Source organism: Besnoitia besnoiti, chromosome VIII, assembly GCF_002563875.1.
Source record: "Besnoitia besnoiti strain Bb-Ger1 chromosome VIII, whole genome shotgun sequence".
Lineage (NCBI taxonomy): Eukaryota > Apicomplexa > Conoidasida > Eucoccidiorida > Sarcocystidae > Besnoitia > Besnoitia besnoiti.
This window is the reverse complement of record NC_042363.1, coordinates 945,099-969,125: the sequence shown is the minus strand read 5'-3', so window position 1 is coordinate 969,125 and position 24,027 is coordinate 945,099. Positions and strand designations below refer to the sequence as shown.

The 24,027-nt window shown below is 53.4% G+C and overlaps 6 protein-coding genes across 6 annotated transcripts; 4 read left to right on the top strand and 2 right to left on the bottom strand.

Moving 5' to 3' along the window:
* Positions 1-308: 308 nt before the first annotated feature.
* On the top strand, positions 309-4,375 carry BESB_082710 (uncharacterized protein; the record flags this gene model as incomplete). Its single annotated transcript, XM_029366621.1, has 8 exons — positions 309-411; positions 877-1,190; positions 1,691-2,182; positions 2,473-2,648; positions 2,768-2,873; positions 3,214-3,283; positions 3,500-3,661; positions 4,221-4,375. 8 exons carry the CDS (start codon positions 309-311, stop codon positions 4,373-4,375), a joined length of 1,578 nt encoding a protein of 525 aa, XP_029217081.1.
* Positions 4,376-6,538: 2,163 nt separating this feature from the next.
* On the bottom strand, positions 6,539-7,721 carry BESB_082700 (profilin PRF; the record flags this gene model as incomplete). Its single annotated transcript, XM_029366620.1, has 3 exons — positions 6,539-6,736; positions 6,886-7,104; positions 7,647-7,721. The coding sequence occupies 3 exons, from the start codon at positions 7,719-7,721 to the stop codon at positions 6,539-6,541; spliced, it is 492 nt and encodes a 163-aa protein (XP_029217080.1).
* Positions 7,722-9,244: 1,523 nt separating this feature from the next.
* Positions 9,245-10,303, top strand: BESB_082690 (WD domain, G-beta repeat-containing protein; the record flags this gene model as incomplete). Its single annotated transcript, XM_029366619.1, has 2 exons — positions 9,245-9,565; positions 10,043-10,303. 2 exons carry the CDS (start codon positions 9,245-9,247, stop codon positions 10,301-10,303), a joined length of 582 nt encoding a protein of 193 aa, XP_029217079.1.
* A 4,094-nt stretch (positions 10,304-14,397) lies between these two features.
* On the bottom strand, positions 14,398-16,587 carry BESB_082680 (Zn-finger in Ran binding protein and others domain-containing protein; the record flags this gene model as incomplete). The annotated part of the gene is made up of 1 exon (XM_029366618.1): positions 14,398-16,587. One exon carries the CDS (start codon positions 16,585-16,587, stop codon positions 14,398-14,400), a length of 2,190 nt encoding a protein of 729 aa, XP_029217078.1.
* A 932-nt stretch (positions 16,588-17,519) lies between these two features.
* BESB_082670 (uncharacterized protein) lies at positions 17,520-18,263 on the top strand (the record flags this gene model as incomplete). The annotated part of the gene is made up of 1 exon (XM_029366617.1): positions 17,520-18,263. One exon carries the CDS (start codon positions 17,520-17,522, stop codon positions 18,261-18,263), a length of 744 nt encoding a protein of 247 aa, XP_029217077.1.
* An 801-nt stretch (positions 18,264-19,064) lies between these two features.
* Positions 19,065-20,846, top strand: BESB_082660 (uncharacterized protein; the record flags this gene model as incomplete). The annotated part of the gene is made up of 6 exons (XM_029366616.1): positions 19,065-19,457; positions 19,566-19,838; positions 20,104-20,220; positions 20,392-20,478; positions 20,589-20,686; positions 20,783-20,846. The coding sequence occupies 6 exons, from the start codon at positions 19,065-19,067 to the stop codon at positions 20,844-20,846; spliced, it is 1,032 nt and encodes a 343-aa protein (XP_029217076.1).
* Positions 20,847-24,027: the final 3,181 nt, after the last annotated feature.

Below are 24,027 nucleotides of genomic sequence, written 5' to 3'. Positions count from 1 at the left end.
TCGCTCCTGAGTAGGGAGCCGGTCACCCGCATGCGTGTACCTTCGGTTGTGCTGGCAGAGAATAAGCGACTCGTCCAGTCTTTCGCTACCGATCCATGCCAATCGGGTGCCCGATGCGAGCATCCCAAAGAGCTGCACGGGTGAAATAGTGTCAACGACTTGCCTGGTGGGCTCTGCAGCCGCACCGCACACCAGCGGAAGCTGCGGAACAATCGACAATGGCTTCTTTTATACCAGCGCAGCTGCCATCTTCAGCCCTCAATTTATCTATGCGGACCTCTAAGCGTCTTGTCTCATTGAGCACGTCAATGGCCCTTGCCGTGGTCGCGGTGTTTCTCTCGTGGACGTCATGGCCAGATATTTCTGCAGCCGTTACCAGCTTCAATGCGGCTCAAACGCGTTGCCCCAGTGGTTGGATAGACACCCATCGTTGCTGCCGATACAGAACGCAGCCGCTTGCCTCGATGCGAATGAGGATGAAAGCAGTCTGCTCGTATGGAACAGAAAGAGTGTGTTCATTCGGGTGTGCCCGAGGCGCAGGTTACACGCGTGTTCCGCCAGGTCATGGTCGTTCTCCATTGACGGCATTCATTTTATACCAGCGCGGCGGTTTGTGCAAAGAACATGCTGATCGCATGTTTCCACGGAGCACTCCGATTGGTGCGCGTATCCGTGGCAAGTGCCCATTATTTTGCTCCACATTGAGCCTGCGGGAACCAGCTGGCTACTTTCTAACTGATTATCCGGCTGCCCGCCATGCTCCCCGTTTGCCGGGTCAGGGGGAACAGTTACGGTGTGTGCACGCGTGCAGGCTCACACAGTGCTGTGGCCGCTTTTCGCTTGGCAACGGAGGTGATACGCGAGCCCGTCGGGCAGGTGTGGAGCCACAGTCATCGCTTCATGGGAAGTCAAGTGGTTCACTGCCCCTCTGTACACCCCCCTTTTACTCTTGCGTCCCGTTGGCGTCAGCGGGCTCAGAGGAAGACTTGAGCCCCTCGACTTCGTCGAATCCTCTCTCGTCTTCATCTGATAATGAGACTTCGAGCTGTGCGGCACGGGGTGCGCAGGAAACGAAGTACGTCGCGGCATATCCATTCCGGAACCATGTCCTTTTTGATGAGTCAGTCTTTGCGCGAATGAACCAGCTCAGGCACCTCATACACAAAATGGAGTGTTCTCCGAACAAAGACGTAAGTCCGGGTTCTTCGCGTTCCCTGTCATTCGAAACGCTAGGGCTGGCGTCTTGTGGCACCTTGCCCAACATGACGACGCCAATCCGGCAGGTGCCGAATATTGGTGTCCATTTTTGCCGTGAAAGAGGCTACTTCCATATGACAATTTGTTTGAGAAGAGGAGCGTGTTGCTTTGGTTGCACATGCCAGGAAAGAGATGATAGTTGCATGTATGCAGGCTCCACTCAACGTAGCGGTGTGCGAGGAATCACGGAGCCTTAAAGCGGATTCGAGGGTAGCGCGCAGCGATACGGTCTGGGGAGCCGTCATTCGCGCGTCGCCGCGAGAGTTCGCTGATTGGCCTTGAGGCTTCTGGCGATTAGGAGCTTGAAATAGTCTTCATATACAGGTGAATAACTGGCAAAGAAGACTCGGCCTCAGTCAACATCCGTGCCGCACCCGCTGTACTTGTGTATGGTCGATGATTGCTTGTACCTCTCTTCTTGCTGGCTTTGCAGATTTCCCCCGAACAGATAGAAGATAAGTTCTTGCCGCTGCTCTGCGAGGGAGACTTGCTTGAGCGCACTTTGGAACTGGCGCGGACGAACTATAGGCAACAGGCAGCAAATGCATCAGCTGGTGACACGGCGCGCCTCTCATCCCTTCTGGGTCAGAACAAGCCTTCTGAAACCGACACGTCCGGTCCCGATAGAGATGAGGCTGAATGGAGAGGAACGAGCTCGTTGTTGGCCAGGAACGCTGTGGAGGGCAGTGTTGGAAATGCGCACGTTCAGCCGTCGTCGGCCCGCTCAAACAACGACGCTCAAGGCAGCCGAATAGACGAGCTTAACGGAGGAACGTCGGCTTTGGGGGGGGCTTTGACAACGTCGGGCCCATTGACAAGCCTGCAGAGACTAGAGCACCTAGCTCCGCAGTTACTGGCTGTGGCAAGGTATCACCGCCGACGCCAAGCCAAGAGAAAAGTAGAGCGCCTCTTGGCTGCGATGCTGGTGAGTTACTGCTAGGGAAGGCATTTTGCATCTTGATGGCACCGTTGCCGTATGACGACGACCTCCAACCCCCCAAAACAGGCCATTTGTGGAGGAAGCTGCGCAAGCCGCGGTTGTGTTCCGTGCATTTTACTTCGGCCAAGCACTTTGTGTTGACGCTCACCTCATTCCACATTCGAAGAAACAAAACACGGACATGAACTGGTAAACACGGACACGAACTGGTAAACACGGACATGAACTGGTAAACACGGACATGGTAGATGGTGTTGTGGTATTTCTTTCTGCAGACTGGCGACGTCGCAAGAATTGATGCGCTCTTCCTCCAAATGGCAGAACAGAAGCTGCTGGATTCTCATCTCCTTAATTTAATAGACGAGCTTATCCATGAGGCCCACATGAAATACTCATCTTACAAGGCAAAAGAGGCGCTCTCAGAAACGGCACTTAAAACGCTGAAGAGGAGGTAGAAAATGATCTTAGACAAGGAACCGATTGAGAAGGCTCACAGCAGGAGACACTTTACCCAGTCATCACGACCCGTCTGGTGCACGTGCAGTACCCGTTTGTGGCTGCTTTTCCCAGGATATTGGCTCATCTGGAGATGATGAAGACGAATCGCCAGGACTTCGTGCGGATTCTGAGTCTATGCTTCCAGACACAAACAGAAAAACGCCGCGCAATCTTGAAGGTACACTGCTCATATCGTTGCAAAGACAGCGTGGTGTGTGTGTGTTTCTCGCTACAGGTATTAGGAACTCAACTGGCGATAAGGGGTGGCAGCCAGGCGTTGATATTTTCGTATGAAGTCTTGATTAAAGTTGCTCTATAGCCCTCTCATATTTGGTGGTATAGGGTTTGTAAGAATGAAGCTACGGCACTTTCTATGAGGGCCTCGCATTCTTTGCGGCTAGGCTATACAAGAGGGAGCAGAAAACCAGAAGCATTGGGTAGACACTTTCCCTGTCTTCTTCGATATTGGTTCATTCTTTCCTCTCCTGTATAAATTGCCCCGATATCACGGTCTCCAGGCAAGCCTATACACGGTTGACGATCTGGAACGCTTCCAGGAGTGGCTAGAAGATGGAATAAAGTTTGCAGGTATGTAAATGAGGTCGTCCCCCTCATACCCCCAATTGGCAATCAACCGTGCTGCAGCTCAATGTTGTTAATTCATCAGGAAGTCCCTCGCTTCAGTCGCTATTCGAACACAGTGTGCAAGTTTTGTTTTCGCGTATACATCCGACGGCTCTTCGCGGGCAGCTATATCATGCGCAGCTTACTGTTCTGATGCTGCGGGATCCTGGATACTGACAGAAGACACGGGTAAACTGAAAGAGGATCAGGTGAAGGTGATGAAGAATCTTGTCGAAGACTGCAAGCGGGCGAATCCCTTGAACACGGCACCGCTGGACCGGTGGGATGAAGACAACGCGTTCCAGGCCGATTTGAACTTGCAAGCCGCATGGGAAACATCAGGTGATTTTCCAAGCGCTCGACACGATCTGCGGCTTGACGAGGGCAAACGTAATGAGCATGATGGTTTGTAATTCAGGTATGCTGCACTATACCCTTGCTGACGAGGGGTCGGCGCTCACGAGGGTGAAACCCTGTGTGTCACGCAGCTGTGAACCGGCTGTTTTGCTGAGCGTGGCTATCGGAAGAGAGGTCATGGCTTAATTGAGACTGTCGTGTGGCAGGCGATAACAAGTCCGGTTCAACAGCAGGAGTTTTGCTGTCACGAGAGTGTGCGACGGCTGGTCTTTTCCACGCCTGAGTATGCCGTCGTCGAGTGCTTCTTCTCGTTAACAGCATGCATCGCGTAGAGTGAACATTATCATGTAGTGGGCTGGCGTGCGGCCATGCGGCCAGCCAGCCACGTGCGGGTGCCTGAGACGCTGGGGATGCCTACACCCTAAAAATTTTGGTATGCGGTCGGATATGTGAGTATGATTTCTTTAGTGAGGGAGAGGCTGATACTTCAGGGATGCTTTCGATGTGCTGTTGACGGTGTGATATTTTTTGCACGTGGTCACAGTTGCAACGTGCTGTGGAGACTATTTACCTTTACGCCTGAAGTTGCTATACAAAGTTGTCAAACAGGTAGACGTGGGTCCTCCCACATTCCTGCCGGCGCGTTGGCGCCACGGCTTTTCACTGACTGACCTTGCATGCCTGATTCAGAACTTGTGAGCCGGCCGTCATCGTGGTGGACACGGAGAAGCTGTAGACAGACAGAAGACAACTCGAAGCTGATGCAGAGGGCCTTTTCTTTCAGTGGATACTCGTCAGGTGACCACCGTATATACGTTGTCAAGAGCATCTCCTCGACAGGATTTTTGAAGCCTCTCGTGGATTGCCCTCGTCTATCACATGAGTAGAAAGTCCCCCAGTATACTTCAGGCGTTTCTAGCGCAGTGGATAACACGCTGATACAGCAAGGGCTGCGCTGGCGAATTTCGCGAAGGGGGGCAAAGCGCGGCTTGGACGTCTTGTGGCAACAAGGCTGCTGGCCTCACTCGGGCATGTCTCAGTAGTATCCACCGCTATCGAGAGCCGGTGCACCCCGTCGTCGTCGTCGTCCTGTTGGGCGCGATACAGGACGAAGAGATATTCCCCAACTATAGTGATACGCGTGCGCTGCACGGAACGGCGAGAGACTACTGTCACGACAGATGCTCGCTCTTGTTTTCTGTCCTGTCTGTCCTCACATCATGGTCTTAAGAGGCCTAGAGAGTCGTCGACTCCCAGTCACCCCGCCGCTGCTGCACGTTCAGGGAAACGGCTGCGAATCCTTCAGCACGGTTTATCGTTATATACGGGAGGGTTTATCGTCATATAAGTCATGTCTTTTCTTAACCTGAAGAGTATATGACCAGGAACAGCAGGGGAAGCGTTGTTTTTACTAATGTAGTAAAAGCACTACATTCTGCTGAAGCTGAATGAAACATAGCAAACTACCACTGCGGGTGTGACGATTCTTGGTTCACCTTCGCAGAGACCGGGAAGAACGTGCCGCATGATGCTACGAGCACATGCTGTCGCGCCCCTATTCCAAAATGAGGTGCGCATGCTCCCTGTTCTGCTGGTACGGAGATGGGCATCCTCAGACAGGTGAGCCCCGTCAGGGAGTATCCGGGCCTCACGCGTTCTGTTAGCTCCGTTTTCGTGTAGGCGCTCCTTCAAGTGAGTACGCTCCACCGCGTAACACAGCCGGTGCATCTATCAGACCCCACGTGCATGTGCCTGTGGCAGGAGGGGGGGCGGGGGGATAGAAGTTATCTATCTCTACGGAAGTCCGGAACACGGCGTTGGCTAAAAAAGAAGCTGACTTTCCGACGGGTAATGTATGGGCAAGCATATTGATGGGGTCCTCTCTGGGACAGATCTCCAATGTAATCTGCACATTCCATGTCATCGCATGAGAGGATACGTACATCCCCTCCCCCGCTGTAAACGTGTTTGGATTGAACAATAACTTCGTGCGGCTCGTCTGTATGCCCATTTTCCACGGTCACGCAAAACGACACATTCCTCCTTAATATGGTCAGTGGCACGCTACTTCAGCGGTCCTCTACGTCTTTGTAATTAACCCATCTGGGAGTGTCCTCCTATGCTCTGGCGCACGCGCTCGACAAAACTTCGGGCCAGTACTTTGGTGGGATGCCCATGACTAGTACGGATGCATGCATGCTTGTTTGCACGCGCATCACGTAGTCACTACACAGGAAATCTGGAGAGGCCTTCGAATGGCTGCTGTTCCACTGCTTAGCGCACAACAGCTTGGTCGCAGCACCAGGCAGCCGACACGTGATGACTGTTGTACTGGAGGATGGGCAGGGCCCCGCACTCGATGCCGCTGTAGTGGCTGCCGCGCTCGTGTGACTACACTACATCATACTTCATCTCTAGGAAGACCATGCACACGCTTCGCCGCGGCGATACTTTGAAAAACCCCCTGCTTTCGTGACCAACGTAGCTGCACCCATATGAATGTAGGTGACGACGCCCCCGCTACGCACTCGCAAACTCGAACTGCATCCAACATGTACCGGGCATGACTGGCCGGCCTCTCTCCGAGGCTCAAATCGCGTAGCAAGTCCGGTTTGACGACAGATGTTAGGATGGCCACGCAACGTGCCCAGCCAACTTCGGAAATAGGCCTAGAGCAAGACGGATACACGGAGCACGTTGATGGTAAGCAGACGAGACACCAGGCGCTCCAAACAGACGCTCATCACACGAAGAAACTACCGAGGCTCGAAAGCGTGTCAGCCACATGAGGATACAGTACTCGCCAGAGCTCGCCGGGGACGAGTCTCATGCTACAACTCCGTGAAAAACAAAACAGAAAATTTAGTATCCAGATTGGTGCAGGTATTCAGCGAAGGCCAGCGCGGACGTCCTGCTGTTTCCTTTGTCCTGCTCCTTCTCCTCGTCGTACAGCGCAATGACAATAGAGCCATTGGGAGTCTTGATCAGGTGCGCACCACCCTTGGGGCGCGCACACATGGTAATGTCGAAGGTGCAGTCGTTGTACTCGAAGCCTTTCTCCTGCACAGAGCATGGAACAGAGTGAGTCACTGAGCTTGTATTCGTCTCTACGGAGTAGCCTGTTGCTATAGAAGACTACCACAGGTATCCTGCCTCAAAGTGGCTAGCGAAGGCAGTATTCACGGAGCCTCGTGGAAGAACGCGCATACCGGTCGCACAACTTTGTACTTCTGGCCGCCGATCCACACGCCGTTGGGGGCGCTGCCTTCGTCAACAGCGGCCTTGATAGTGGAGGCCTCGTTGACGGTCACTTTGCCATTCACGTTGCCATCCTCTCCAATAGTGTCTTCCTCATGGTCCTCCTTGTACAGCTTGGACCAGCCATCGTCATCATCCGCTGCCGCCGCGAACACCGCACCGTCCTCGGCCTGCATGATCAACAGTGGATCAGTAAACACCAACACGTATCACGGGAGTTTGTCCCACCCCGGCAATCCCTTCAAGTACACACTTACTATAGTAACTGACTCCGAAAACACACAGCTTGACCCGCAGAGACCGCTGAGCCCCGCACAAACTCTACAACTTCCACCTGCCCCGCACGGAATGTCGAGAAGCTAGCGCAGTGCCGACGCCACATATGGCCCCTGACTACCGTACCCTTCTGACTATACACATATAAGCTCCTGAGCAAACACTACTGGGCGGCCACTACTTCCCCTCCATGAAAATCACCCAACCCACATATCCACAGTGGCTAGTAGTGATCAATGACGCACCCGGTGCGAAACGGTGGGCATGAATCATTCTACTCCAGTTCCGATGTCAGTGAGAACTACACACAAAGCAGACGCTGTTCCTTATACACTCCAGTACAAGAAGTAATTCCCAGCGAAACGGGGTTGAACCCCAAGTAGCGCTGCGATGGACTAATAATATTACTGTCCCGCAAACTGTCCAACCCGCTTACATTCGCAATGCCGCCTGCGTAGCAGTAGCCTGTGTCAACAAGCCACTCCTTGACGACGGGGTCCCACTCTGACATCTTGGACACGAAGTTGAACGGACCGAAAAAAGAAAAAATACAAAATATGATAGGCGATAAGACGCAGCCTTTGAAAACGAAGAGCCCGTGAGAGAATGAAAAAAAGTTTAGAGCAGGGCTACCCACCTTTCGACGGCGAGGCACACACGCTCTTGCTCTCACAGCACCACCACTCCGGGATCAGCACGCGCTGACCAGCAGCAGCAACAGCACCGACCGCAGCACCCGCATCCGTTTGCGTTTGAGGCAGCGCCTCACTTCCAACGCCCGCTGAGAGGATCGGCGCAGATCCCGCGCTCACCCCTCAGTATTGCCTATAAGCGGCTGCGCGGGAGAGCCGCTGCTGAATCGATAAACCGGACGTGTAACAGCAGCGCGCGCGCGCGGCCTGCAGAAGCAACCAACCGGGCGATTGAGGGCGCTCTCGGCAGGTTTTGGGGAGTGGTCCGAGTGCAGTGAACCCACTAGAAAGTCTCCAACCCATCCTTCCCAGTACGGATATCGCCAGCCCTGCTGGGTTCTGCCCTCCTGCAACACACAGACGACCAGCCGGCATGTGCTAGAAAGCTACGCGGGCCTGGGCAAGGAGTTTCTACAGCAAGAAAAATACATAGCTCGTATTCGGAGAGATTCGGAGTGGTATCTCCATTTCCTATCAGGTACACTGAGAAAGTTGCCACACAGTTTGAAAAACCACCACAGCTGTGACGCGTACAATCTTCACGACACTTAACTGTAAAGTATATACACCAGAAGTGGGACGGCGCGCTGTTAACGGAAACTGTACCAATTTCAGTGATTGAAAGCGGGAGGAAGGGCTCAACCTTCAACAGAATCGCGTATTAATGGAATGGCACCTTCTGCCTGCAAACTGTGAAGTTCCGCAGCCGGCGGCCCTCCCGCTTCAGAGCATGCAGCCCTGAAGTGGCGAGCTGGGAATGGCAAAATGTGGCCGACGAAACGCTTTTCTGTTCAGCCACGATTCATTTGTTTCACGAGGGCTCGCGTCGCACTCGATTTGAGTATTTCCCGGCTCCACCCTTCTGGAGGACGTCCATACCTCCCATTGTCCCGATCGAATCTGCATCTTCCGCTGCCCCCCACTCCGGCATAGTCGCCACGCAGAGGCAAGCTCTTCGCAGTTTTCCCTGCTTTTCTTTTGTAGCAGTCTTTTAGATGACACGACTTGTGCAGACACCTTCCGATGGCATACCCCCGCGAGTCCAACGTTTTTCGCGTGAGGTTTTTTTTCCGCCCTTGCAACACGCCGTAGTGCCCGCTCTCGTCAAGTGTTGCTGCTCAACAGCGGTCACTTGGTTACCTGGTTTCCTCCCTGGGAAAAACACCCGGGGGTCGGTGCTGCTTGACATCATCCAGACTTCTACTGTATTTCCTTTGACGCGTTAACCAGCTGCCCAGGACAGTCGTGTGCAGTGACTCTCTTCAGGTCAGATTTCTGTCGCGAGGGATACTGACGAGACACCCCCACTCGCGCGATATCAGACGGACGACAGAGTGCGAACATGGACCACCGACTGCCAGAACAAAGCGCGGGCGATGACGCATCTTCCCTGTTCGACCGGTTGCTGCTAGTTCAGGCGAGATCCTTGCAGCTCATCGATAGCGCCCGCGGAGTCGTCCAACAGAAATTCGCAGGAACAGGACAGAAGGTGGCAGCATCCAATGGCGTCACACACGGTGATGCGAGTTTTATCGGCGCAGCTGTTGCCGCCGTCGGCGCTGTGCCACGGTATATTGCTGCTGCTCAACAACACAAAGCGCTAGTGGCGTTCTGGGACCTCCAAAAAGAGGTCATCGCCTACCAAGCTGCTACACCAGAACACGTGAGTCCGTGCGTCCCCAGCCATCGTTTTCTATTCTGCGTCCCTTGTCACCAGTGGCAGCGATTGAGGAAAAGTATCACTGAGGGAGCTAACGCCTCAGGCGCGAGCGCATTTGGATCAGCCGCATGAGCCCCAAATTGAGTTGGCTACGCTCGTTGTGCGGGGGCTGGTGCGTATCAGATATGGGTATGGAGAGCTGCTGCCCTAGTTAGCACCACGTGGTCACTACAAAGACGGTGATGTCCTGCTGGAGGAGTACTGGCGCTAGCTTCAGTTGCGCGACCGTCTATGCCAGCTTCACCTCTGTGTGTTACCAATGCTAACTTCGATAGGACGTTGAGAACTGGAATTTTCTTTGTTGAGGTAATGTCATGTGAGTTCTCACACACTCGAAAACCGTAACTGGCTATGAGTGAGTGGAAGGGATGCCTGCTATTTCTCAATTTAAGCTGTGGTTTTTGATGTGCCTGCGTGCAGATGAGTACGCTCGCATTTCATCCCAGCGGCAGTTTGCTGTTCGCTGGGAGCAAGAGTGGATGCTTGTACTGCTGGCAGCTGAACGGCGTCCTTCCGCTTCCAAACGACGCGCTTTGCCCCAGAGCTTCAGAAGGGGCATCGCTGCTGCGGCGGTGTTGGCCTGCGCATTACGGAGAATGTGCGGCTCTCCTTGTTCAGGATGACAGGGTTACCAGCGCAGGGGTTGACGGAAGTATCAAGCAGATCTCATTGTACGAGTGAGTATACATCAACTGTGGCTCTTAGGATGCGAACTGGTCGACTGGTTGCGGAAGGTGATTACCAAAGAGACAGGTTTGGCGCGCGCTCCCCGGTATTTTTGCGGGACATGCCTGCTGAAAAAACGTCTACGAATACACGGTACACGAGGACGGGGTGCGTTGACGATATCAGCTACGGGTGATACGAACCACCGACGTAGAAAACAAGTGGATGAAGGGGGATAGGCCAGACACGCAATTTGGTCCTTCGCCGCCACGGAGACCCGACGGTAGACCGCCAGAGACGGCCAGACCGCTCTGTCAGGTGGTCTGTGCTGGCTGGTGTGTCAGCGGCAATCCTGCTTGTCTTATCAGTGCCCACCAATTAACCTGGCTGCATTCATTATCGATGCCAGCTACTATTCTCACAAAGGTGCGGCATAATGATTACACGCAGGTAACTGTGCGTGCGCAGTTGTTTACACATTAAATGCCCGTGATGCTCCCATTCTTTTTTCTGTTGGCTTCAGCATTCTCACAACAAGCAATGCCTCCGAGGCCGTGCGATCACAGCAGATGTTCGACTGTACTGTTAAGCACGTTCAGAACTGGTCAGGCCATTCGCAGGCCGTCACCTCCCTATGCAGTCTTTCTGGCATCTTCGCGCTCTCCGGCATCCGATCACTTTCCCTTGTGTCCTCTTCGCTTGACCGCACTATAAAGGCAAGTATGCTCGCCCCTCTCAGCAGCATTTTTTTTTCTTTTTCCCGCGATTGTTGCGTAGGGAGCAGCTTGTCTTGCGCCTTAAGGAGGTAAAAAACGTGTTGGTAACAAATCGAATGCATGTTGCTTGCGTTGAGTTAGTGCGAATTACTCATAATAGGCTTTTTCTGCGCCTGTGGGCTACGTATCGTATCTTCTACTATAGCTTGCAAGAAGAATATGGACTGAGGATAAAGGAACGGAGTGTTTCTGTGAATTTACGGGCCTCTTGATAAGGAGCCGTGTCACTGGGTGCCTGAATATGGCTGTGCAGGTTTGGAGCCAACAAAGTGACAGCCCTGCGAGGACGTTTCTCCTTCCTGCACCGAGTCGGTGTGTGACTGCGGCTGTAGTAAAAGCAGAACCACTTATCTGCGCAGCTTGCGATGATGGATTGATCCATCTACTACCGCTTTGCGGCTCAGCGTATACGGACGATGGTTCGCCCTCAAACGCAGTGGTGGTGGATGCAGCCGAGGATGCTGGCGGACACTGCCACCAGGCCCGTAACCGGTGCGGGACGCGGTATCTCAGGGGTCACAGTGGGAGTGTTATCAGCTGCGTAATTTTGGGCGACGGAAGACTTGCAAGCTGTGCGGCTGACGGCGTCCGTTTTTGGGATCTTTTTTCTGGCGCAACCATCAAATATCTCAGCTATGTTGGTAAGCCTGTTTTTGATGAAGGAACACCCAATTCTGACCAGGGTATTTGCTCCCCTGCCTCAAAAGCTCTGGCGGTACTGCGAGAAACCGGGGAGGAAACGGGGCCTCCAGCCCGGGTGATGCTCCATAAAGTGGCCCGTGATTAGTGCTGTTTTTTTGTGAGGTACACGTTACCCGGGTCGCTACAGTGGAGCGCCTCATGTTATGACTGGTTTGTTACTCTGGATCTGGTGTGTTCCTGAAGCGGAAGACCCCAGCTGCTGTGACGCAAATGTTGCGCTGTCGCTTCTGATGATGCAGGTGGTCAGGTTACTGGCATGCACGTTCTTCCTACATCAACGAGTGAAAATCTACTTGTTCTTCCGTCGCTTGCACCGCTCCGGCGAGCCCTGGCTCAGTCGAGGCAGACAGGAACCGTTCGTCTTTTGGAGAGAGGCACACGGAGGCGGCAGATGCGTCATGCTCAGCGGCCAGCTCCGTATTTTTCCGCTGGATACTCCGGCGACAGGCACCGAAACGCGGCTCCCCGAACATGGTTTTGGCACCTACAGTGTGTTCAGGTACGCGGCCGCACCTAGCCTCTCGTTCATCACTCGATACTTCAGGGAAGGACCCCACGGCCACAAGAAGATTCTAGCGTTGGCGCATCTTGCGCAGAATATCACGGTTTATAAGCCTCTGTCAATTCTTTTTGGCTGCTGCACACGGTGAGACGCCTGCTTGGTGCCTTCGAAGGAGTGTTTTTCTGCATTTTATAATTACATGTGGAGCGCGAGGTAAATTTAATCTGCTTCATTTGAGAAAGCGTATGTCGGACTTCAGTATGCAAAATAATGATCGTTTGGGAGATTCCGCAGTTGTTCTCCGCGCTCGCTGGCAACTAGTTTCACTAGCTCTACTCATAATACACCACTCTTGCCTATTGGCTTTGAGTTCAGGCTTGAAGATGTTTGCTGCTTTTGAACCGGCAACACAGCCTCTGTCGTAATGCGAGGACGCACCAATTCAGGCTGGTTGCACACTCGGACGGCATTTTCGAGAGGATACTATTGCCGGATATTGCGCTAGAGGAGGCCCATCGTATGGAAATGAGTTTCAGCGAGGGAAGCACCCAGTGGGGTTCTGCTGAGGCCGCCGCCAAGCGGACAGTGCTTTTCAGGTGCTGACAGATCAACAGGCAGAACCTGAACACGCCACGGCATGCGAAATGTTCCTCATGCACTGCAATCTCTTACGCACAACATGCAGCATCTTGTGGGTGTTTTCCTTGCGAAAAACGCCGCGGTTCCTCTTCCGCCGCCATCCACAACTTGGTTGAGGTGGAGTTGTGTCGGCGTGGCTAGCAGCCTGTAAGAGTACCCCATTTATTTTTCAGGTGATTTGTGAAACCTGAGTGAAACACATAGTTTTTAGCCCCCCAGGCACAACTATTATTCCAGTGTGAAATGACGTATCCCAGTATTTGTTGAAGACGGCACGCAACCATATGCCGCGGGAAAACAAACTCAAATCCGCGCGCAGTGGCTCCACGGCACACACTGGCGAATCCCCCGACACTAGAAGCTCTCGCACAAAAGGTCAGCTTGCAAAACGCTGAGGCGTTGTCGCAGCTACGCAGCTGGTCCATGCCGGAGCCTCTACTTTTCCACTGGGTCCATTCCACGGGCAGAGCAGCGTCCTGAACCTTTACATAGTGGCACGTTGCTAGAGAGCAGCACATGCTCGAGGCCGATTAAAGAAAAGGATACTCGCGCCGGTAGTGCTGCTGCATCATACGGAAGTGCTGCACGCATGGAGTGGCATTGCACACCGACAACTAATGGTACGCACGAACAACAATCCGAATATTTCTTTCGCAAAACCTGGGTGCCTCCTTTCCGCTGACCAAACATCTGTCCCCCCGTGCATACCGCGACGCAACAACATTAAAAAAAAAAAACAATTCAGCCGTGGTGCACCCATCTAGGCCCCACATCACCGTTGACACCTAAAAACCACAAGTTCCGGTAAAAGCCCGACGCGAACGAGAGACGCTTTCACTGGGACTCTGTCGCGGTATCCTCGTATCATGATGAAAAATTTTCAAATCAAGTATGCAGGACCCGCGTACCCCTTTCACACGATTACAAAACCGTAGTACACTGGGCTGAGGTCACTCCATTCCCCTCAACGAGCTGTCTTGGAAAAAAACAACACGATTTACGAGTACCACACATTACGTCACACCTCGCAACACGCTAGGCATCCAGAGGATACCGTTTCAGCAACCGTGCGTACTTCTTCGCCGTCCATAATGTCCAAATGACTGCCACACCAGGGTATACACATTTGTTACACAGTCGAAATCTTGCTTGCAACACTTTCTCTAGGTAGCCAGCGGTCCGGTGCCACGCCTTCATCCGTCATGATATAGGAAGTGGAAGAAAGACGACGAATAAGCTTCCTTCCATTGAGATTCCGTTCGGAGAAAAAAACCCACGTATCAACCCTACATGCGATCTCTATCTTCGGCCTCTGATGCCTTTGTACCACACTCAGAGGGCCTTTCATGGAGCCACTCACCCTTTCGACCAGCACGGCTCACAGAGGGACCCTCAATTTGTGAGAGTTATTTGCTTGGAGGTCCATGCGCCTTTGACGTACCCACGGAATGGCGTGAGTTTCCTTGCAGCGCTCAGATTAGACCTGAGCTTCAGGCTTGTGCCTGACAGCTAGGCGGCTCTGCAGCTGGGACTAAGTTACGGTTCTTTCTGCTGCTTTGGCGGCTGCCGCCCTCCCCACCATTTTGGTTTACGGAAGTTCCCATTTGATCGGTAGGCGACCATCCACCAGAAGCGCCCTGCGGGTTCGAAGCCAGATGCTTGTACGCCTTCAGATAATGGTGGTGAACAAGCTTCGCGTATTCTGCAACAATTCGATCACCTTCTTCATCACGAATTTCGCCACATTTGTTGCAGCGGAAGCGACGTGGAAAATTCACGTTCTTGCAGTTCCGGCACACCCAGTTACCGTGATGACTCTTTACGGGATTCTGACCGTTCCCGCTACTCAGATCGGCGCTACCGCAGAGAGGGTCACCATATATCTTCAAAAAACTGCTTGGATTCTTGAATTCATCTGGATGAGCCAGCATCGTTGGAGCTGAAAAGTTTGGACCTCCGATCCCTCTTACGCTTCCACTGTTGTTGCGAATACCTGGAGCTGATGAAGCCGACGAGACAGTGAGAGCCTCATCTTTTCTCTCCCCTAAACTCGTGTCATTACCACGAGAATCTGTTGAATGTCCCAACATTGCCAACGCCGTCCGGAGGACGTCTGCTGCTTTGCTTGTAGGATCTGGATCTCCTAGCTCTTGGAAGTACACGACGAGGGCGTCAGCCACGTCCTTTGCCTTAAGAAGCATGAGCTGAAGTACTGCAGTGTACTGAGCAGCGCCATGCTCCGCTAACGATGATGCTACGACCGGAGCCTCTTCACCAGTTCGAAATCCTCCTTCTCCTGTGGCCATCCGAAAGCTTAGTGGTGAAAGCCCAGGTGTCTGGGACGACCGATTGCTAGCCTCTGGCGTTCCCGTCGCTGGGAACTTCAGGTCAAAAGCCGCACACATATCGCCGCCTCCTCCCGCAGGGTTGGCGCAACCGGGAGTCACAAGCGTTGCACCTCCTGAGCCGCACTGTGACGGGTGCGCACCGGCACCGGCCTCTGACGTTGTGGCCGACGTGCCTGTTGCAGACGCTAATCCAATCTTGAGAGAGGCCAACGTGTTGTTCAGAAGAACCAACTGAGAAGCGTATGGTCCACTACATGCGGCGGTAGGCTGCGATGACTGTCGGCTTGACCCTCGGGGGCCGTCAGTCGTGCAAATCGGGCTTGAGGTGTTGCATAGCCCACTCCTTGTATGTGATGAAGCCAAACCGAACGACGATGACGATTTTCCTTGATGCTGTGCTTGACGCGCTCTGCTACCCCCCTGATGTGTATCCGATCCAAGCAGATCAAGCATCGAATTGAGCAGGCGGCCTTGGTGTTGAGCAGCCTGTTGGGCTGCAGCCGCTTGGCTTGCCGTATGCGCATCAAGACCCATGTTCTGGAGCTCGTCCTTCAAGCGCGTGAACTCAGCGACAAGAAGATCGTTTACTGCGCTCCGGGCACACCCGCATCTATTGCACGCCCGGCGTCGCGGATAATTGATGTTGCTACAGTTGTTGCACCGCCAGTTGCCACCCTCTCCCATGCGCGGTGGCTCCCGTGCATTCACTCGAGCAGCAATCGCCGCCCCCCCATGAGGGGTGCCTGGCGAGCAAGAAGCTGGGTTTCTCGAGCCATTCGCTGCCGTTGAACCTGTTGCCAGTACCTCAGGTGACTGATATTGAGCCACCCCTACGACTGAGCCCGCATTGCCGTTCAGCGAGGGGATCATCAGGGAAGCAAGATCTTGTACCCCTGGATATCCGACACCAAGAGAAGAATCTCTCAGTAGTGCGCTGCCATTGGGATTTGACACAGGAAACGCGGTCGACGGTCCGCTGATGCCTCCGGCCAGGTCACCGCTGGAAGACGCCGCCGAAATCGCAAGGGGGAGGAAGTTCATACCCAGGTCGCTATACAACAGCGACGATTGTTCAACGATATCTACACCGCTGTCTCCGCGGCTGTCCGGAGAAGGAGCCGCTGACGTTTCGCTGGCGCCTCCAAGAGCGGGGTGAAATGACGCCGCGCCAGAAAGTGTCTGTGGCGTGCTGATTCCCGACAACAAATCGCCAGAGGTTTCCGACTCTTGACGAGGGTGCTTGGAATTTTTCTCAGAATTAACCGTTACCAGCGTCGTGGCACCAGGAGCTGGCGGATGCGCTCCGTAACCTTGAGTCACCTCGGGGGACATTTTGAACGCAATTTCCGACAGAATTGTGCCTGTTGAACAGGAAACGTGGACCTGAACGTGTATCTCGGCACCGTGACTTCAATCAGACCGAGTAGGCCTCTGAAGTACTCCTTGTAAAACGTGGACGCCGACAAAAGCTTGACGGTATGCCAGCGACGACCGTCCACGTGGGTCTCAAACGGTGCTTCGCGGAGCCTCCCTTCTGTAGAAGATTATGCGTGTAACCAGCGCTTCAATATATTTGTGGGCCCTAAGGCAAGCAAGAAAGGAAACGGGCGGGGATGTTCAGAGATAACCACGAACGTATATATTGCCGATAGCTCCCTTCGGGTGCAACAATGTTGTAAACGAAGCTCGACAGTTCCCCCGGAAAAAGCAGATTAGAGAGAAACCTGCTGCAGGCTCTAGAATACATATTGTTCTAGGGAATTCCCCTGTCCAGCTGCGTCACAAGGGAGATACGGCTATGAGCTTGGCAGAAGATCGAGACCGTTGCAGTCACCGGCTCCGGACAGGGTCTAGGGATATAACAGGCACGAGACACGTGCACGAAACATAGCAGTTGGCGGGCCGACCACGCACGCTAGGTCGGTACTCTACCTGATGGCATTTCCGCGCAGTTTTATGTGTCCCACAATCACACACGATAGCCGCCCCAGATGACACTGTTTCAGCCCGGCTGAACACGACTTTCCATGCGGGAAAGTAGCCGGAGGAAAGAGCCGCTCCGGGGACCAACAAAGTATATGTAATAATCTTAAGAGCTTTGCTCTCAAGCCTCTGGCTGGAAACGCGACAACGTGAACGGAACCCCGGTGAGATTCGCGTCCAGCAAGTCCAGAAACTGAGACATCCACGACACAGGCCTGAGGACCCAGCTTTCGTTCCGCACAGGATGTTCTCCCTAGCGAGGGGAGCACCGCCAACGGAAAATGGCGCTGAGGCTAGTGCCGCACCAAGATCAGCACAGCCAACAAGTTCGCGATTTTTTCCACGGACATCTGTGCTTTTGCTGTTCAGCCAGCGAAACGCCGTCCCATCTGCCGGCGCGTCTGCGCGATCTTGAAACAAGCCAGGCTGTGGACGGCGACGCCACGCACAATTCGCTGCCGTTCCCTTTTGTTCCCGTTTACTTCCTCGAAATCAAGTCGCAATACAGGAAAATTCAAGGCTTCGAGCAGACGCACGCATGGTGCAATACAAAAAGAACGCCGCCCGTCCCAATGGCCATGGACCTGACGTGTCTCGAGAAAGAAGGCAGCCCTGTAGTGCCGCTAGCCCCGACAGAGCTGCCGTCTTTCTTTTCCAAGAAGCTGGTGCAGGCTTTTTCAAACTACGCACCATCTCCCACCGCTTATTTAGTAAAAGCCAATCCTCAGTCAGGCATGCACTTTCCGACGGAATGTGGCTGCGCTTGCTCGGCCCTGCCTTGCATCATAACGTCGGCTTCACGAGATGCCGAACGTCAGAACTGTGTCCAACTGTACACGGATGGTACATCCGGACCGTCGCATGACCTCCGCCAGAGCAAACAAAGAAGCTACCCCTACAGATACTCTACACAACACGGCGAGACAAATTCCTCACAATTGCGCCTCAGTTTTATTTTGTCGCGCGCGGTGGCCGAAGGGCCTGCGACCGCCTTCACCGAGCCGCCTCATGTCGGTAGACGGTAACGGAAGCCGCTACCCCCGCAGCTGCCGGTCGGCTGCTGTTAGAGCACCCGGCCGTCTTATTCTACTGCGGGCTGCGTGGTCCTGCATGCTCCGAATGCAGACGGAAGTCAGCTCTGAATCCGAACCCCGCTCACGGGATTCGCAAAGCGGGTTATCCATCGAGGTGGCGTGGCAACGTCGACGGGCCACCCCGGTCCCATCGGCGCGCAGGCGGATCTTATGTTCGCGGTTCGAGCCGTCTCCTTACGGGTGGAGCAGCGTAAGGGGACCCGCCGGGGACGCGTCAGCGGCGGTTACGAACAAGTTCGGAAACCCTCGTAGCCATTCCTCCTCGTTATAGAGCGAGGCCTTCCCCTAGCTAGCAACCCGTGCGCCCTCCCTTTCGCCTTGCGCGGGGTCACACGCAGCTAGCATATTTCGAGCGAAGCAGCACTTAAACACAACAATGTGGAAAAATAGTTCCTCGTATGCGTCATTTCCCTTGCTTCTTGGTGCGGAAGCGGGCCGCGCTTCGCATAGAGCCAGAAGACCCAGCTTGTTCTTCTTTGTCTCAAGAAGCGATTTTTCCGCATCGAAGTAGGAATGTACTGTTCCGGCCAGGATGCCGGACGGGCACGTGTCCGCGTTTTTGTAGAGCAAGTCTGTATGTCACAAGATTTGACTTCGTCTTTTCTTCCTCTTCAGTTTTCTAGCTTCCACCATTAGGCCGAGTTGTACTGATCAGATCTGGGGCAGCAACCGGAACACAAGGCGGGCGCAAGTCATCGCGTCCCGAACGCTGCTTGTCGTTAGGCTGGCATTATGCTGCTCACTCTGTCCCGGAAATGCCCTGCCAGCGGTAACATGGGGGCATCCGCTTCAGTTGCAATGCTTCCGGTTGAGTCCACTGTCGCCAAAACGGTTGCATGCCGACACTGGGACCACGTGGAACGAAGTGGCCTCAGCGCAGCAGCCCCCACGGTTGAACGTGAAACACGCTCTCTCAGCCAAGATTCAGATGATTCGGACGCATCGTTTGACACGTGGGACACGTCTTCTCTTTTCGCTCCTCTTCCTTTATCGCCCAAAGGCGTCGATCGCACGTCTACCGTGTTCATCTTCGACTTGGACGACACGTTAATCCCTACGGAGTGGATCCGGTCGTCTTACGCGGCGCAAAAGGAAGATGGCCGAACGACCGAAGAAGTGTATCAGGTAGGCACTCACCGTCCAAACGCAGCTGCCCTATAGGTTAGACGCTGCTAGAGAGACGTTGCTCACTACGCAGTGGGGAGCCCTGTTTTCTGCGTGGTGAAAAATCAGGCGATTCTGGCCGAAATCAATCGACGGACAAGGAGCGAGTTGGTTCCACATATTCTGAAGGCGCTACGAAAGGCGAAGTCTCTCTGCAATACTGTGGCGATTGTCACGAACGCAAGATCTCCGCGGTGGCTTGGTGTATTTGAGTCAATGTTCCCGGAGGTTGTCCAGTGCCTGCACGAAGAAGATATACCGATCATCAGGTCGTGCCCCCAGGGCCAGGAGCCAAACATTTACGAAAGCACGGCGTATTTCAGTTATTGGATGAACGCAAAGGCAAGCGATACATCACATGCGGAAAAGCAGAGCCCATCCAGGCCATGTAGCTGCACCGGAATGATTCAGAAGAAGGCTTGATGAGGGACCTGTTAACGGGAACCAGCTTGTGTACTCAGGGCTACCAAATGACGTCCACGCTTACCTAGGATGCAGGCTTGTAAAGGATGAGCAAACAAGGACCAAGCACTGATGGCATGCAGCAATTTCGGCATTGGTTCTGAAGGGTGCGTGTCTTCCCATCTCTTATTTTGCATGTGTACAGAAGAGCAAGTTCGAGGAGGTTATTCGGCAGCATCACGAAAATGTACCCGGAGCGGCACTCAAACGTGTTGACTTGATTTCAGTGGGAGATAATGACTTCGAGGAATACGCAGCTACGGTGAGGGAAAGTGCATGATCGATCGATGAACTGCTGTGCCGTCGTGATAGTACGCGGTCGCATACGATCTTTTGTTAGGACAGAGCGTTCGCAGACGTCACATGAAGCAGCTGGCGTTCTGGCTCATGGTGCAAAGTGATGTCCCTGTCTGTTCTGTTACCAAACTCACAGCATTTGGCGTTGGAGTCCCCTCACGCTGTACGATTTGCAAAGGTCGTCCGGTGCCGGCCAGGCTTGGCTCCAGAACATTTTCTTGCTGTAAGTCAACCACGAGGGAACAGCTGCCCGAATTTGCCACCGTGTGATGATAAAGACTGTCTCTCCACCGGCAACTGTTTTGTTATGTTACTTGCTGCGCATCTGGACAGCAACTAAGAGACATTCAGAGGGCAATCGATTGCGTGTTCATGGAGAAGAGCCCTCGTGAGGTAACTCTGGTCGGCAATGGCGTCACATACCGAATTCAGTAAGTCGAGCTCAAGTGGCAGGAGACTGATGGGCGGTGTTGCGATAGGACTGTTACCATTGACATTCTCTACATGTGCACTTACCATGTCTTCAGCGGAACACCGAGTTTGAAAATGCTCCCTCCCCGAATGCAGTGCTTCCAGTCCCATGGGGCTTAAACAGAATACTGAAGCAGGTGCGCCGGATCCGAACAACGCAATGTATTTGGTTAAGTTCGCGGCCGAGAACTTGTAGTCTCCAAGATTTTTTCAGCTCCCGTTTTATTCATTTTTTTTCCAAACTTTTTAGGACTGTCGCACTCGCTCATCGGGCGATGCAAACATTTTGTATGTATCAATGGTTCATTTTCTTGTCAAATTTCATATGTGTTATTCCCGATTTCTTCCGCATCCCCGAAAGGGACAAGACAAGGACAGACTTATTCCATTCTCGCTTCAGTCGAGTTTCAACTCCGTTGACGCCTAGTGACCTCGCCTTCATGGAATCAAACGCATCAGGGGTGTCTTTTTCTGTTTCTTGAGTAGTCAGACCGGCTTCTAAATGACCCCACCCGGCACCTGATGACCGATTGACCAACACGATATTAGCCCGCGCAGCCGCCGCCATAAAGTTGTCGAGCAAGAGCTAGGAGTGAACACCTCTCGAAAAAAACCCGGCATGATCAGGTTTTTGTGCAAGGTAGACCGGTGTGATACGCTCCACAGTCTTCTGTCAATGAAATGCCGCGTTTGGAGGCCGCCCATACTTAGAAAGGCGGAGCCGCACCCGTTATGGTTTTAGGCTCGTGAGTATGTCTCAATAACTATCTGAGCGCTCGTAAGATACATCTATCAATGGAGTACCACTGGGATGCAGACGTCGGTAATTAATATCAGCTACGCCACATCGGCACCACGGCAATCCTCACGAGTTAACACACGAAACTCCGCAAGTATGCGCGGAGGCGCCTTGAGGATCAGCGCTAGAATCTGGTCCCGCGCAAAAGTGTGCGTACATGTACTGCTACAGATCGAGAAGTGCAGAAATGCTGCACCTTCTTCGTGAGCAATAGTGCGGAAATTCTTCCTTACCGCTCCGGGAGACACTGGTTTCCGACACCCGCGTAGTGCGAACAGTTTTGCGCAGCCCTGGCTGTCCCGGAAGGGCATAACGTCTCCGAAATCTCGTAAAGAAAGGCCTACGGAAATCCTCCCGCTTCACTAGCAAGCTGGAAGTGGTTACGCATAATCAGTTGCAATCCCCAGCAACCGGGAGACTTGTGAAATTGCGGTGGCAATTACCGTCTAGTTGAACAGTAAAAGAAGCCGCAGGCGCGAGACTCAGGGATGTGGAACGCTGGAGGACTCGTAACGAGGATAACCGAGAGTGCTGCGTGGCTTCGCGAGGGTACCGAGGTCATGCTGGGCAGGCGACAATACCAGCGTTTGGTGAAAGTATGCCAGCAGCAGTGCATACACGGGAACGGGACACGCCCGGGAAAAAAATGAGTAGCGCTCAGCTTTGAATTCCACCTCAGTATGCAAGCGAGTAGTGCAAAAGCTGGAGGTAGACATACGGAAGACAACACAGAGAAGAGTGACGCGTCATAATAGGAGACGGTGGGGTGTACCTACACAAACTTGGAGTGCGTTATGAGCATGGAGCACTTGGTGCATGTGGCATTATAACTACCAGCCAACAAGGCGCTTCAGGCACCAACTCGCACTCACCGTCACGAGAAAATGAAGACAGTTCAAACTGTCATCGTTATCGTAGCACCTTTGGGCTTGGTGCATGCGAGCCGGTGGCTTCCATCCGAACTCCCCGATCTGAAGCAGTCTTCTATGCGTACCAAAGGTATTGCCGGTATGCTTTGCTGGCTCCGGTGCTTTCGTTCTCCATTCCGAGGCGGTAGCCAACAGAAGTCTTTCGCCACACGCGCCCACTCCAGAAGACTGGGATGCTGACTCTGAGGATGCACAAAGAGAAGCGGAGGGTTTTCAAATTGGAACAACGCTGGAAAACTACCCAGATCCACTGGTTAACCCAGTGGCATGTGAACGCCGCGGAATGATTGAGTCCTACATATGTGACCCAGGTAGGGATCCTTATTCGACCTGGCCAGTTTCCACTTGTCAACTGCGGAGCACACGTACAAGATCGGGTATTGAGCCGCAGTGAAGCAGATAGGATGGAAGGTGAGACGATGCATAGGAACCTCCTATGTACGCCCCGAGCCAAGGACCCCCAGAGTACTTGACGACCAATCGCCGGAATTCCCTCCACAAATGCGGCAACGACGAAGTCCCGTTCATGTACTGATTGTTGTCGAGGTCCATTAAAAGGGGTGCAGTGCAATGTATTCTAGGTTTGGTGTTGCCGTAATTCGGCAACTTCCTGCTGGCGTCGACGGTGATACGTTTGCTACCGAGCTTCTCGGTAACTCTTGGCTGCTTGTTTGAGCTTGTCCCTAGGTTCTATTACCGCCGTAGATCGTTGGGGTCTCGGCCACCCGGGATGCCACGACGGAGTTCTTCTTCTGTACAGCAAGTCCGAGAACGAGACCTTCTTGAAATGGTGCGTTGGACTGCTGTGAATTGGATTTCGACAGCCACATTTTGCTAACGACTGCAGGAAACGAGGCACGTCCATCCGCATGATATTCCTTCCTCGAATCTGTTATTCTGCGTTATCTGCCGGGAGATAGGTGTAGAACCACAGATAAATGTGAAGGTGAAGTGCCACGACGATGACGGCAATGATTACTTCTGGGGAAGCAAGGTTACATGGGCAGATCTACGGAGCTCTACAAAGAGCATTTCGGTCTCGGTCCGCCCGTATGCCAGCAGGTCAAGCGCTGGAACACAATGTAATTCTTGTTGGACAGGTAAAGCCATTCGTGCTCCGCTTGTTTGTGGGTTAAAACCGACATGCTGACAGCACCTGACAGGTGAAATGTAAGCAAGTAATCCTATGCGGACTCATCCCGCTGCCAATAGTGTGATTCACTTTTTCCCAGCCTACCCCCGCGCCAGACAGGCCACCTTCTGGTAGTACTCACAATCTCTACACTCATGTTCTTGGGGTACTTTGCTTGCGCCGCTACCGTTATTTCGGTAAGTTGCCGAGGGTCCCCCCCAAAAAGTTTGCATGCGGCATCTCCTGCTCTCTACAGGATGAGGTCAGGAAGCCGCGAGTGTAGCAGTCTGTTTTAACAGACTGTGTGAGGCACGTCGTGACTCGGGACCACCTCCCGCCTACAGGTTGGAGCGGGAGACGAGGCTGCGACGAGTAACCCTGAGTTTTGCTCAACTCCCCTGAAGTAGAGCAGGCTCTGTCGCATACCAGGCCTGTATTCGA